Raw genomic sequence first — 15,448 nt, forward strand, 5'->3', positions numbered from 1 at the left:
GTATCGGGGTGATACGGTGCAACTCGTCGTCGTTATCTGCCGTTCTTTGTAATGGGAGGATAGCATGTTGCCTGGCTGTCATCAATCAAAGCTTTTCCTATCGTCACCACGCTCACCATATAATTAGACAAGTGACCGTGTTTAAGACTGAAGCCGGTCAAACCGAGTTTGAACGTTGGGGTTTACAATTACTAGCAATGTTTCAGCTACAGTATTAAGATGCGGTGATGCTGTTCGATTCTAGTCCTGTAAAAAATAGTTTACATTATTTGATTCTTCTCTGACCTTACTGACTTGCGGTTGTCAACGTATTTCAACAATGTTTTCCCAATGAAATATTTTTTGAGCAAAGCCCATCCATAGACTCTCCACTATGTCCAGTGTCATCCTTGGGGCCACCTTCTAGTGGGCCATGCCCATACCCTGGCTTGCACTTGAATTTAAATCCCTAACCATTTAACAAAATCATTTTTTAAAGCTCCAATCCAAGCCCAAACCCTTAACATGGTGTAAATCTTTCATTTGAAACCTGAGTAGAAACCTTGACCAAGTTGCTACTTACTGTCAAACACCTAGCGATTTATTCTAGAAGCCCTAACCCTAACTTGAAAACCCAACCCTGTGTTGAAACCATCACCCAGGCTCAAAAAAACTCCTTTTATAGTCCTGATGTCCTAATTTAAATTTGAAATATTCTCTTGATAACTGTACAATATCCAAGCCAGTCTAGTATACTATTCTTGATTGCTACCCTACGACTCATATCGCATTTGGTAGCATCTCTAGCAAAACAATACATGTAATAAGTGCCAAAGAAAGACAAATGAAGCCAACGGGAGGAATTTAAAGAACGTCAAACCTAAATATAACAGGTAACATGATATGTACGGTACGTGGCCAACACAAAGTATACTGACTTTACAGACATGACACAAGACTTTAGTGTTTTTTTTTCCCCCTTCGACAAGAAAACAAAGAAACTGGTCAGACCGGATGGATTTCAACTGCTGCTGATAGACACGCACACAAACAACACACAAAAACCTGCCAAGACACAACAATAAGGACTGCATTAAAGGCATCCATAGCGTTGTATTCTTTGCGAAAGGCTTCACCTCATAGTGCGTGAACGACCGTGTGGAACATAAAAAAAAAATCAGGAGAGCAGACAATGTGAAGCACTGCAGGAATGCCAGACACCAGACAGGATGGCTGCAACGTACACACGCACGCGCAGACTTTTTTTGATTAAAAAGGCCTATTTTCATGTTTTGTGCGACGATAGTTTATCTCGGTGCTTGGCATCGCGGACAGTGGATAGAAAGAGGAGAATGAGGCGTCCTGTGTGTTCAAGCGTGAAAAACTTTTCGTAAACTCGCGGTTGTGATTTCGTCATCTTACTTAAGAAGGTTCTCGGCTCCCGCTCGCAACCTCATCTCCTTGATGATCTGCTGGTTGAGGCTGGCTCGCTTGTTTTGCAGCTTGCTTCGTCCGGTCTGGGCAAACGGGTTGCAACCCTGGTGGACAATCAAGAAGAACAATTTAGGTTTCGTTTATATCTCACGAGTCGGACCGTGCGGATTCACACACACAAGAAAAACACAGCTGTTGCGCAAAAAGGACTAATAGTGTGTCACATTGTATTTGAAGTGTTTCCCCTCAACCACCTGCGACATCCTTCCTGCGTTTCAAGGCTGAAGTGGAAAGGTCGCCACCCATTCCCCTTAACACACACACACACACCCAAAAAAGGACCCTGAGCGCCATTCTCCATCAGTGTTGGGAGTAATGCAATGTAAAAGTAATGTAATTACTTTAATGCATTAATTTTTGCTGTAACGTGGTAGTGTAATGAATTACACTCAAGAAAAAAATCAAATTTTTTACACGGTACAAATGAGAGTAACGCAACGCATTACTATGCATTTTTAACCTGAAAGCGGTGTTTTTTTTTCCAAAATTCGCCAAAAACACTGCAAGACCACCACGCCCATTACTTTCAGTTTGTCAGATATAAAGAGAAGAAGAATATAAGAATTTGGTGAACTTTACACCTAAAGAGCTGTCCACTTTGCGAAATAGCACCAGTAATTTTTAGAGCGGTGCCATAGTAACGTAAAGTTAGCGAAAAGAAAACACGCGGAGGATTGAGAGTGGGGATAAAACAAAGCAGGCAAAATTATAGTTCTCTCGCTCAGGGATGCCACTTTGACCTCAAAAGGTTAAGAGACTCATGGCGGAGTATGTCATATGAAGAAAATCCACATTGGATTTGCCAGCAAAACTTACAGTAATATTATAATATAACCACAGTACTTTGAAATGATAGTAATAAGTAATATATAATTCATTTCAGTCTTGAAGTAATTTGCCCAACACTGTTAACCATTAACGCCAATGAAACACTTACGCGACTTAAGTCAGGGCTTTATCGGCATTCGCCGTGCATGTGTGTGAGCACAAGGATGGGTCTGTCAACATCATTAAAATCTGGTCCATTTCTCTGTGTTCTCCAGCTACATTATCAGATAGGAACCACATTCCAAGATGATGAACAAGCAGCAAGTAGAGGAGAATTGGAAACAAATTAATTTATAAACAAAACTGTGTCCATTTATGAATTCCTTTAGCTTTTTTCCTAAGAAATTAAAATAAATTCATTTTAATCCAAAATTTAAGTATTTTTTTGAACAAAATGTTCCACCAGAATCCACAGAAAAGAAATAAGCCCAGAGAAGAAGAAATAGTGTTGTGTGGAGAACAGAATGCTCACTGTTATCTCATAATCCAGACTTTATTCTCAGATTTCTCAATTTAAATTCTTAGATTTGGGTCAAAATTCAAAATTACTCTTTATTATAGCCCTCTGTTTGAAAGCTCACTTTAAAAAAAGACTCTAAATTCCGACATTGATGTCCAAATTCTGACCGAATTCTAGCTAAAAATCCAAATTCTCACTTTTTTATCCTAAGAGAGAGAATCTCGAGAATAAAGTCAATTTTTAAGATAAAAGTGAAATTCCTGCACTTTCCTTCACTGGCCCTATTTATTATCCCTAAAAATCAGTACACAAATTGTAAAGTATAAATATTATTTCTGCATAATGCATTGCTTTCATCATTTTAACAAATTTACATTGTTGAATCACCAAACTACTCATGCCAGTGGACACAAGTCAGAGATGCCCCTCCTCACCTTCACGACTCTCCTTCAGCAGCTAACAATTATGAGTGCATTACAATTAAAAACGGTCCAAATTCAAGCTAGTGGGATGGTTGGGGGAGTTCACAAAACCCATCCCTTCTGGCCCGCTCATAAAGTACAACCTTTCTCCCAAATAATTAGGGCGAAAAACAACGAGTCCAGTCTGCGGTCATAAAGGGGTGAATCATTCACAGGCTTCATATTGGACTTGTTATGAAATGACCCACTAGTGCAGGAGGCATAATGAACTTTTTGGGTCCAGGGACCCCTCACACAAGTTCCTTTTTTTTTTTTTTTAAAGCACTGCTCCATAAACCTAAACATAACTACCATGTGCACTCCAGAAGTGGATATAAAAAGTCTACACACCCCTTGTCAAACGCCAGGTTTTTTTTCTGATGTAAAATAATGAGCCCAAGATAAATCATTTCAATCCTTTCTACGATTATTGTGACCTACACCCTGTAAAACTCAAGAGTTAAACAACTGACATAATGTGGCTGCACAAGTGTGCACACCCTCTTAATACTGGGGTTGTGGCTGTGTTCAGAATCAACCAAGCACACACAGTCAAATTGGAAGCCGCACGGGCTCCTACAAAAAGACTCCAATAAATGCAAAATGCATATTTTATGGCACACAGAAAGCATAAAAAATTAGGCAGAAAGTGTTATATATAGATGTTATATATATATGTTATATATAACAGAAACTGTTATATATATATATATATATATATATATATATATATATATATATATATATATATATATATATATATATATATATATATATATATATATATAAAGGCTTTGTTTTTGTCATGTGGAATGTAATTGCAATAAAGTAATAATTTTCATCATTTTCTTTTAGTTTCAGGCACTTTGTTGCACTTCTTTTTTTTTTCCATTTTAGACTAAGCTATAACCCGTATAAACGCGCTAAAAATAATTAACATTTGTTGAAAGTTGATTTATATTGCGTTCTTCTGTTGTTAATGATGAAAAGGATACACGTGTAGGTATACTTAAACAATTTTCATCAATAATAATCTTATTTATATTCAGTGCATCGACTGGGGTGGGGGGCGCGAAAAGTTTTCTCTTTTCTAGGGGGGGGCCTGGCAAAATATAGTTGAGAAACACTGGCTTAATATGACCCAACATGTAGTTTTTTTTACCTATTGTTTTTTTGGATGAAACGTAATGTAATGCAAAATATTTTCTGTACCCCTTATAGTCCAAAACCCCCAGCTTGAAAACCACTGCACTACGGCCATTTTTTTTTTCTTCTTAAATACACGTTCCCTGAATGTTTTGACACCTCGTTAGATTGTTTGTTCAATTCCCACAAGATTTAGAAGAGGATACAGATGCATGTGTCTCATCGCGGCCGACCCTGCAGGACACGTGTTGTTAATTTGAGGTTTTGGCTGCCGGGCGGCGCCGGGCCAGCTGCCTGTGACGTCAGCGGCAGGAGAAAGCTGACGATTTGGTTTTTTCTCCGTGCCATCTTTCCAAGAGCAACCGCAGTTAGCTGCGTGTAGTCAAAAGGCCCAAAGCTAGCACAAAGCTTGTAAATCATTCAGAACGCCAGCGAGCAAAGGCCCAACGGTTTGGGTTTAAAGTTTGACCAGCAATCTTTCCAAAGAAACAAATGTGACTGTAGAAGTTTTAGCAAACATTCAGCTCGTTTTTATAGCCCAAACCTAAATTGCAATTGCATGCCATCAAGTTAAAATGAAATGCCAAGGGAAGAAAGAGTAGAAAGTAGTTGTATTGTTACAGTATTGCGGTGTTTATTGCTGAGTTACATATAAAAATATGCTTATTTTGTTGTTGTCTTAATTTATTGCAGTCGTTTAATTGTATTTTTTATTCAATAAATATGCTTTGAGGCCGTAAAACTACATTTTCTCAGGTAGGCAACACCATTTTGATACATTTCTCTCTAAACACTCAAAGTTCAAACTCTCATGAAAGCATCTTCAAAACTGTGAAAAAGCAGAAAAAGGTTAACCACATTCTAGTGATGGAGCACTGTATCCCCTTTTTAAACTTAAAATGTATTTAAATATTTACACATCTATTTATTCATTGTATGCTTGTTGTATTTTAAATGAATAATATCTACATGTCTTTTGAACATTGCGAATAATATCTATATTCAATTTGTGCTTTAATGTCATATTGTAATGTTCACATTTATTAATTATTTATTTATCACGTTTATTAAGCATTATTCGCATGTTAAGATTTATATGCATGAAAAATCTTGATTATATAATACATAAAGTTATATTTGCATAAAGACTTTCACCTAAATAAATGTGTAATTATAAATATAATTAGAAACATTCATTTTCTTTTGAATTTAAATAGTCACACCAATTCATATTTTCACACATTTTCAAAATGGGCTTAAAAATGAATAAAAGTAAAATACTTCATATCGGCAATATCCTGTATGAACAGCAATACCTTTTCTTCATTTTGACTTAGTGGCCATATTGAGCAAAACACTCAAATAACAACAATGGTGTTATCATAGTGTGAACGCTGGTCACTCAGCATTCACACTGGTGAGTGTGTGAGAAAGTTGTGTCTGCGAGCATGTGTGCATGTGTGTGAGATCCAGTAAAGGAGGCGCTGGCGGTGCCAGGCTCGGCTCTCTCGCAGACACAGGAAGTTCCGTGAGAGCCTCAATCCGAAATGCGTTCCGAAGGGGATTGACGGACACAAAGGGAGAATGTTGGGACGGAGTAAGCTTGTCACAACACTTGCATGGCAACAGTGGGAACACGGCAAAGAATCCACAACCTGCAGTAAGGCCCGTGAGAGCCGACGTACTCTCGGAAATCCAGAAACTAAAAAAACATCATAGTAACACTTAGCAAAATTTGATACGGTATAGGCAATATTGGCCATGTAATGACAGGGTATGAGATAATGCTGTCACTCTAAATTAGTTTTAAAAGCAATTACAGTGGGCCCCCGATTAACGAACCCCCTGTCTTACGTATTTTGCATCTTACGACGTGGACCGCGGCGTTTTTTTTGTCCCCCTCTTACGCACAAACCTTTCATCTTACGAACCATCCAACATGCCGGTCAGTGTGTCCGCACTATTTTTTTCTCTTTGCTGCATCAACAAAAACAACTTTTCTCGCATGTCACGGAAATGCCGATATGCTATTGGTCGATTAAGGCAGTCACGGAGATGCCGGTATACTATTGGCCTGCGTCACGTCGATCACAGAAATACCGATATGCTATTGGCCGAACGCCCTTGATGGCACGAGCTGGTCGGTGTGTTGTGAAGACTTTGCAAACTTTATCAGTTAGACATGGCTTCTAAAATTGCAAGCGGCGGTAAAGGAAGAAGTAAGAGGATGATGACAATAGAAACCAGGCAGGAGATAATAATATAAAAAAAAAAATACGAAGGAGGCACATGCATAGTTAACCTTGCTCGTGAGTATGGACAGAACCGCTCGGCAATCTTCTAAGGGCAAGACTTTCCTTGCTGGGGGATAGACCTCGGTCAACAACAAAATGGAGAGGCTTCTTCTATTATGGATTAAAGAGAAGGAAATCGCCGGTGATATGTTCTCGTTTAAGAAAAGTTCTCGTTTAAGAAAAAAATAAAATAAATTCTGCAGGTTGGTCTCTGCTCCCCTCCGCCTCCACCCAGCTCAAGTCACGTCGCCCCAAAGGTAAGTGTGATTTTTGCTTTGTATATTTAGGTTATTTAATTTAACTGTACAGTAGATTATGTTACTAACTTTTAATATGTGTATAAAATCGTGATGTTTTTACCTAAGGTGTTTGCACGCGTCCACTAATTAACATAGGATTGGATTGCCCGTCATACGGTGAATTCGAGTTACGAGCCTGGCCGCTGAACGGATTAAGGTCGTAACACGGGGGCCCACTGTATCCTATTGATTATTCCATCAGTCAAATAATCACCCCCCCACGCGCAATTTTTAAAAAATAATCAACTAAAGTTGAACGTGAGTTAAACTATTATTAACCATCTTCGACATTAGGATTTGTAGACAAAATTTGCCAACGCTAACCTGTTAGCAATCTGATTTCCTGTAAGTGTAGTGGAAATTTGTTTTTGATGTATTTCTTTGGACTCATTTGAGGTAACCTACTAAATATTAGTGTCTTGTAGAATGATGTCTCATGTATTTGGGCACGATGCAATTATCTTTGAGGTCTTGCTGAGACAAAAGACACAACAGAGGACACAAATGAAAAGACTGTCTCTCAGGAGGATATCAGCAATCATGAACAAGTTTTTTACCTACGAAATTTCGAAGCATCGCAATGTCACATGACCGTGTTTGTCATTGCATAACACAAAACAAGCATTCCTAAAACAACACATCTCATTTGCGTAGCTCAGGGGTCACCAACTCCGGTCCTCGAGGGCACCTATCCAGCATTTTTTCAGTGTAACCCTCCTCCACTGCACCTGATGCAAATTATCATGATCATTTTGGTGCTCCTGCAGAGCTTCTTGATGAGCACATCCTATGAATCAGGTGCAGTGGAGGAGGGTTACACTGAAAAAATGCTGGATAGGTGCCCTCGAGGACCGGAGTTGGTGACCCCTGGCGTAGCTCATACTGTTATCCCCAAAAAAAGCACCTTGCATTTTAAGTCATCAAATACTTGAAAGGTTACAGCACTCTAAAAATTTAACAATGGCCCCAAACAGCCCGATAAAGGCCTTTATTTGGAAATCCAAAATGTGCTTTTGTATTGGATGTCATTAAATTGTGCAGAAAGGCGTATCTAATGTAGTGTCCTTTGAGTGTGTGAGCAAGTATGTGAAGTGTGTGTGTGTGTGTGAGTCATGAGTTTCTTGCGTAATTGTGTGACAATAAGGGTGGACACCACAGAGGTGGGGGAGTTATTCAAGCAAAGCCAAAAATAGGGTTTAACTCTTGGTGGCCCATAAATATTAAAAAAAAAATCCAATCCAAATGATTCTTGATTTCTTAGAGACAAATGGCAAAATGGACTTTAGCGTATTGTTTATTTATAACTGAAAAACAAGGCTAAAATGTACAGCGGGTCCTCGTATAATTTTTTGGGAAATAAACTTTTGCTTTTAATGTGATAAAGGCAACTTTTGTACTTTGTTTACTAGATATTATTCATTGAACTGGGCAGTCCGGTTAAATGACAGTGATTAACGCATATTTTTTCCAGCTGTGGGATCAAATATCATCTGCTTTCCTCTTTTGTTCCATCACACCGAGTTTTATATTCACGCATCCTTCCATGTTTCCTTCCTTTGTTTCAATTTGTCTTCCTTCCTTCTCTTCATCCGTCACAATTGATAGTATTCATGCATCTTGATGCGGTTCTGCCTTTCCACTTCCCTTTCACCTCGGATCCACTTTTTATTTTGCATCATTTCTTCCTATCATTCTGAGGTACCTGTACTATGTTTGCTCGAGAATCACATTTCTTAGTTCTGGACTCGCATTTGAATGAAATAAAAGAGTGTGAACACTTGTGGCCTTGCAAAACAGGAAAATGTGTCTTCAATATTTTGGAAATGTTATTAAGTCATTCCAGGGGGTTGGAATGGCCCCTCTGGTAGTTTTTTACTTGGCCAAAACTTTACTACTTTACAGTATGAGATTTGTATATTATATGCGGTAAATATCAGCGCCAAGCTTTAACTGGAATTTCCATGCACTTCCCGTTTCCTGTCAATCACTTGATGCATCTTATCAGCTAGTGTAACCCACCCACTCCACACAGCCGTTCTATTCTTAAAGCAGTGCAACACCCACCAACCCCCTGAAGCTGACACCGCATTGGATTCTTTTGAATTCTATGATGCTGTTTTTCCCACGAACAATCCTTACGTTCTTGCTATTTGTGCGATGTCCTAGCGTTGTTTTTATCTTCCCAGAGGCAAACTATAACTCTTGCTTAAATACATTCAACTCTAAACGGCTTGTTTGCGCGATTTTCTTTCGCTTGAACGAGATGCGTTCAAAGCCCGACTGGACTTTGAGGGACCCTGAACGCAACGTGCTTCACTTGTCCTGCAGCGAACGAATCAATAAAACATTTTGTGTGAAAAGAATCAAAAAGAAATTTGTAGCAAAGCAAGAAAAGAGACATTTTAATCGACGAAAGCCGCGCGAGCGTGGAAACAACAACGCATTTTGACTAAAAACACGAAGAGGGAGAAATCTCACCTTTCTGAAGTATTTGCCGTCTCCTCGACCTTCTTTGAGGCCGTTTGGTAAAAGCGCGTCCGTCATGTTGGAAAAAGGCCAATCGATTTGATCGAAGCGTGAATTAAAAGCAGTCTTGTGCTTCTTCGCCAACAGGTGAGTCTCCGCTCACCTCCAAACAAGTGCTGTGAAAAACTCGGCTCAAAACACTCAGTGCTTTACCGGCGTACGCCCCGCCCACTAGTGACGACACCACTAATATGACGTCGAACCGCACTTCACATACGCTGTATTCGAGTTATGGGTTATTGGGTTATGGCAGGCAACTGTTTTTTTTTTTTTTTTTTCCAGTCAACTGTTGATCCAAAATGGCCACTGGCAGCCTATCAATTTCGGGAGAGCCATGCACACACTCAACATCTGCGTCACTCAAAGTAGGTCAAATCAATTTACGGCCATTTAAAGAAACCCAAGCAGAAACAATTGTGTTAAAAAAAAAAAAAAAACTGCGGTACTCTAATTCAATTTCCTATGACAAGACTGCCTTATTTCAAAGTACGCTTGCAAAATTACTTTTTGACTCCACGCTGAAATATGTAGGTGTGTTTCTTTTTTCAATCATAGGATATTGTCATGCTTTCCAAACAATGTCCCGTAACGTTAGCGTGATCACAATAGCTTTTTTTATTTTGTAAAAGGACAAGTGGAAACGCATTCATTTCCAAGGTCATTCAACATCTGTTTGACCCCGTTTGTGTGTGGGTGTGTGTCTGTGAGTGTGTTTGTGTGTGTGCGTAAGTACACAACGTGTTCGACCAGCCTATCCGGTATTGCAGAGTATAGCCATACATGGCTTTTAAAATTGAAGAGTAAATGGGTTACGTCACAATTTTCTTCGTGGCCCTGTTAGTATTTTCGGGGGAGAGGCTTTGCCAAGTTTGACATTGTTTTTTTTTTGCTCTTGCAAACACCGCTCGTTGCTTTGTTCACTCCCCCCAAAAAGTGACATTACTTCAAGCAAGCAAACTGTGCACTGAACCGAGTTGACCGCTAGAGAGCAGTAGAGATTCAAGGCTAACTGAAGAGGCCTGCATGAGATGCGAAAATGATGATGCAATTTTGAGCTGGCGTGAACACATATTTTTATGACGTTATTTTTAGAAACGAAAAAAAACCCCGTGTTTTCTGAACATGTGCACACTTAACATGTATCTAGTGGTGTAACAACCTAATATTAATTGTATTTATTAAAAATATGACTATCTCATCAAGATTAGTTTGCTTTTATGTGGTACCAACTGGCAATATATCTTGTCACAAAATTGTATTCCTATTTAAGATAAAAACCTGCAGTTTTCAATTTGCAGGATTTTCATGTTTGGCCTTTTTATGACTTTGCCAAACCTGTTGAATGCAAACGAACTAGGTCACAATTATGCCTGAGGCCAAACGTTCTTTTGGGGGGGGATGGGGGCGTCATTGCACACACGTGAAGTAGGTTTTTTTTTGTTTTTTTTTTGGTAATACCTCTAAATTATTTAATTGCCTTTTTAGCACTTAAAAAATAGAATGATGGAGAAAAAATGTAAAACCTAATCTTTTTTCCCAGATCCCAGTCAGCTGAAAATCATATGATTGAACCCGCTTTTTGATCACGCGGTCAATATTTGGACAGCCCTAGCTGTCAAACGCAAAGTACATCAAAATAAATATATAAATCAACAAACGTGCTGGAATGTCCCAATACAAAAAAAAATCACCTAACTAAAAAATAGATAGTAGTAACTCAGTTGCTGAGTACAGTAACATTTTGGAAGAATTTAAATATGGACGCCATTCTAATTTGTTACACTATGTCATTTTGTTTGAATTTTGTATTTGTAAATGTTGAAATGTTAAATTTGAGTTTGTCGTCAAAATATTTTTGCAACATGCCGGTAATTACGACATAGTTTTGAACATGTTCAAAATTTCCTTGCGAAAATGGCAACACCAAAAACGAATTACGAACAATTCCGCCCCCAGAAATGGCTCACACATTCGGCAAGATAGGCAGATGCTAAGGGCACCGGACGCTAGGGGGCGCCAAAACCCAGGTGAAAACTCACCTTCAGCATAATTCTGTTCAAATGAACTATTTCTACAGTATCAACTGAAAAAAGAGTTTATATTTACTATAGAAATATACATAACTGAGGAGGAGCAAAATGATGGTGAAATTCTCATCAGAGACGCCACATTGGCCCGAGCCGTAACGGTAACGAACATTGACGAAACACAAAAGACATGTTTTTGTTTTTACTTTTGTGTGACTTGAAAATGAACATCTGAGTTATTTGTCAGCCGATCAAACATTTGCGGTTGTGACACAGTTTCCGACATTATCCTGTGATAACACGTTTTAGTGTGGAACTTGTGTTGTTGTGAGGCCGCTTTTGCCTTTTCCGCTCATTTGTCTTGGCACAATAGCGGCACAGAGACGGCTGTGAGTGCATCGCCTCTCCAAGCACAAGTGGGGGGCACGGGACAGGCGAACAAGCGGCGTTAGACCCTCCGACAGGAAGCGCGGCGGCGGAGGCGACGTTGCCATGCCGCCCCGGCTCACGGGCCGCAAGAACTCCGGCTCCCCGTGTGGTAACAAACCACAACGGACCCATGGAGGCGGCTCAGCGAGAATGCATCAAGAAGCGGATGAAAGGATGACGGAGAGTCGGGAGTGATGGCCTCCTTTCTCCCGCCTACTCTCAAGAACTTCTCCAGAATGTGTGATCGATGCTAACGCATACGTACCGTGGTAAAACAACAGCGACGTATGCGGCTATGGTTCGAGGACTATTCGGTGCTGCTTTAAGCACCGCCTCTCGATGAAACAGAAGTACCTAATCATACTTCGAAGACACTGTGCCGGAGAGTTAAGTTTAGAATAAAAAAAAAAAAAAAGAAAAAAAAAGCAATGTATCAACCCATTCACTGCCATTGACGGCGATAGACGTCAAAGTTGTTTTATGGGGCGATATAGAGCTATATAAGTGAAAAATCCATTTGGACTGGGTTGGGATCGATAAGTTATCATTTTTAATCATAACAAGACGTTCAATACAGTTTTTTTTTCCTCTGACCAATACCAGAAGGAGTATTCTACGCTTGAGTAGTCACAATACAGATACCAAGTGCTGATACCACTTGAACTTTGAGACACAAAAGTACCCCCCCAAAAAGCAGCTCCATAATTTTTTCTATCAATTCAAACAGAGGGCAGGATATCGCCAAGACATAAAATAGGTACCAGGCCGTTCCGTGAAATAGAAAAATCTGGAAATAATTGAAATGCCTCATGAGGAAACAAAAGCTATTTTGTTAACAATTTAAAAATGAATTGGCCAATATATTTTTCTGCCAAAAACCGGGCTTAAAATATCCATATCGGTCAGGCCCTAATCATTAGTATGTTTTTTTTAAGGAAAGTACACATGAATTGTTTGTCTTTTTTCAATAAAGCTCACACCATTACGTTCTCTTCTTTTTAGGAAAGTAGAAAAAAGTTTGAATCGGCGTATGTCGAGACAGAAAATGTGACAGAGCTAAAAAGATCACAGTGGCACGCACACATATTTACTTTGTAAGAGATTGTTGCATAATATTGGCAAGTAGATTATTTATTTAACAAATCCAAGTATTTGTTTGATTTGATACAGGAGACTTGCGTGAGATTAAGAAGCTGAATTCTGTCCAGTCACACCTTTAGTACACAGTGCGAAAGGCAAATACATTCAGAAGCCTAAAAAAACATGTTTTAACCCCTGGTTGTTTAGGGATTTTTCACTAGCCTGGCCTTATCATCACCCAACTTGGGCTGACTTTGAAAAAGTCTCAAAATCGTCAAATATAAATATATATGTACTTTCAACGCCTCAAAATGTTCAGTGGCACCAGTCCGGGGGGTCCTGCGCCTCCTTTATGTACAAAAATGGTAAAAATATGACAATAGCAATAGTAACTATGCTGTTTATTTATATATTTATGAAATTTAAATAGGAATATTTATTATGCCATAATTAGAATATTATGACTATTAAGACTTTTGCATTGTGGGAGTCCAGGCTAAGCCACTCATCAAAGTCATTGAAAGGCTTGCAAATGTCATAAATTGCCTGCTAGCGCCACCTGGCGATTTTGGGGTGTCAACACAAAAAATTCTATTGCGCCCCATTTGCAAGCTGCCGTTAAAAGAATTAATGCATGATAAACATCAGGTTTTTAATATGTCCAAAATTGACAATAGTTCTAATTTTGAATGGCAGTAAATGAGCCAGACATGGGCTAAATTTGACACCTATAACGTGTACCTCTCGAGCTCCCGTTTGCAAGCATTTAGAAGGGACCAGCATGGCATATTAAGAGTCATCATATTTTGATAATCTATGCAATATTTTAGCCTCTTAGTCTTTTTCTTTGTGAGCTTTTCCTTTGACATCACGCATAAAAAAAAATCAAAATGCCAGCGTTGGGTCCAAATTTCCCCCAATGCGTCTTTATTTCACGTGAAACTTTGTATTCAAAATGAAATGTTTTAAGAAAAATGGAATGCCTTAAAAAAAATGAAAACGTTATAAATTTAATGAAGATACGCGTACAATATAAAGTGTTAAAATATCCACTATTCATTCGTGTCCACTGTTGTGTCCATTTTGTCTTAATGGAAAGGCCAAGATGTCCTCTACTGAGCACACTAGGACTTAGTATGCAATGAGCCCAAACACACAGACCATCTCAGGAGGATATTTACTCCCAAAAATAAATAAATAAAAACATTGCGGCAATTGTTTTAATATACTGTACACGCTGAAGTCAGGAGTTGAACCAATGACTCTTGTCTTCAATTTTTTGGAGTGAGTTGTGATATATTTGCTTACATTGTGTGAAGGTAGAAGCGGGCGCAGCGTTTGATGTCTTCATCCTCGTTGTGCCGTCTTGTCGCCACACTGAAGCCCAGTGTTCTTGCTCGCCCAACTCTCTTTGGTGGCGGTGAGGTGGTGGGGTTCTGCAAGTTAATTGTGCGCTTGTTAGAATTCGCCAGATGCAACTTGGCCATTTAACGCCTTGAACTGTGGTGTGTAGGGGGGGGAGGGGGGGGGGGGGTGTACAAATACAGCTTCTGGAAACGTTTCTCCACCTTGTATCAAATTAGCTGAAACAACAGGAAGTGGTGGCTCTGGGCCCAAAATGATGACACAGCGCAAACGTGTTCCCTACTTTTCTCATCATGTGACCACCTTTAAAAAAAAAAACTATTGTCAACCAAGTCTATTAGAACAGAAGTCAACCGCAACATTTTCTCAGATGATTAATCATGGCTAACATCTTTTCTGGCAAAATGGCCGCCTCCCGCGATAGATAAAAACAAGTGCATTCTGCTGCTTAACTCTAATTCCAAAAAACACATGATTTATTATTACTGTTTTTGGACATGTGAAGAGGCACTTTTTTTTTATCTTTTTCTAAAAAAAAAAAAAAAAAAAAAAAAAAAACTAAGTTATGGCTTAACAAAAGATCAATCTAGCATTTAGGTTTTATTTTGGGTTGTTTCATATACAGACAACCACATTTTGAGGTTGTCTTAAAAAGATTCCCAATTTTTGGTATTCTTTGATGCAAAACAAAATTTAATTTAAATTGACCCAAATACTGGGCTGGTCCTTTTTCGACCCACAATTGGCTCATTTTATTTCTCTCCTCAGAATTATTGACTCCATTTCACTATTCAGGTCCCAACTTAAAACCCAATTATTTCAACTTGTGTATTCCCATTAATCATTCACCTTCTATGTTATTTATAATGGCTCATTTCCTGATTATATTATTCTTTAGTTGTAATACATTTTAAATATAATGTATTTTATTTTGGGCAGCATGGTTGAAGACAAATTAGCCCGAGCGCCTCACATGCGGAGGTCATGGGTTTGGTCTTCCTCCCACATTCCAAAAACATGAATGGTATGTACAGTATATTAAACACTCTAAATTGTCTTT

At 38.9% G+C, this 15,448-nt stretch overlaps 1 protein-coding gene across 3 annotated transcripts in view; it reads right to left on the reverse strand.

Annotated features, from left to right (window-relative positions):
• Positions 1–15,448, reverse strand: part of rhpn2 (rhophilin, Rho GTPase binding protein 2) — a 56,662-nt gene that overhangs the window by 16,943 nt on the left and 24,271 nt on the right. For 2 of the 3 annotated variants that reach the window (XM_088412854.1, XM_088412853.1), the window contains exons 1-2: positions 9,440–9,609; positions 1,402–1,517 (exon numbers count right to left, since the gene is read on the reverse strand). In XM_088412854.1, coding sequence (XP_088268980.1) covers positions 1,402–1,517; positions 9,440–9,505 — 182 coding nt within the window. In that variant the 5' untranslated portion in view covers positions 9,506–9,609. Of the gene's footprint in view, positions 1–1,401; positions 1,518–9,439; positions 9,610–14,331; positions 14,460–15,448 lie in introns of those variants that run through there. The other variant, XM_088412855.1, reaches the window with a different exon arrangement.

The sequence above is a fragment of the Hippichthys cyanospilos genome, chromosome 4, assembly GCF_059441005.1.
Source record: "Hippichthys cyanospilos isolate Australia breed blue-spotted pipefish chromosome 4, RoL_Hcya_1.0, whole genome shotgun sequence".
Lineage (NCBI taxonomy): Eukaryota > Metazoa > Chordata > Actinopteri > Syngnathiformes > Syngnathidae > Hippichthys > Hippichthys cyanospilos.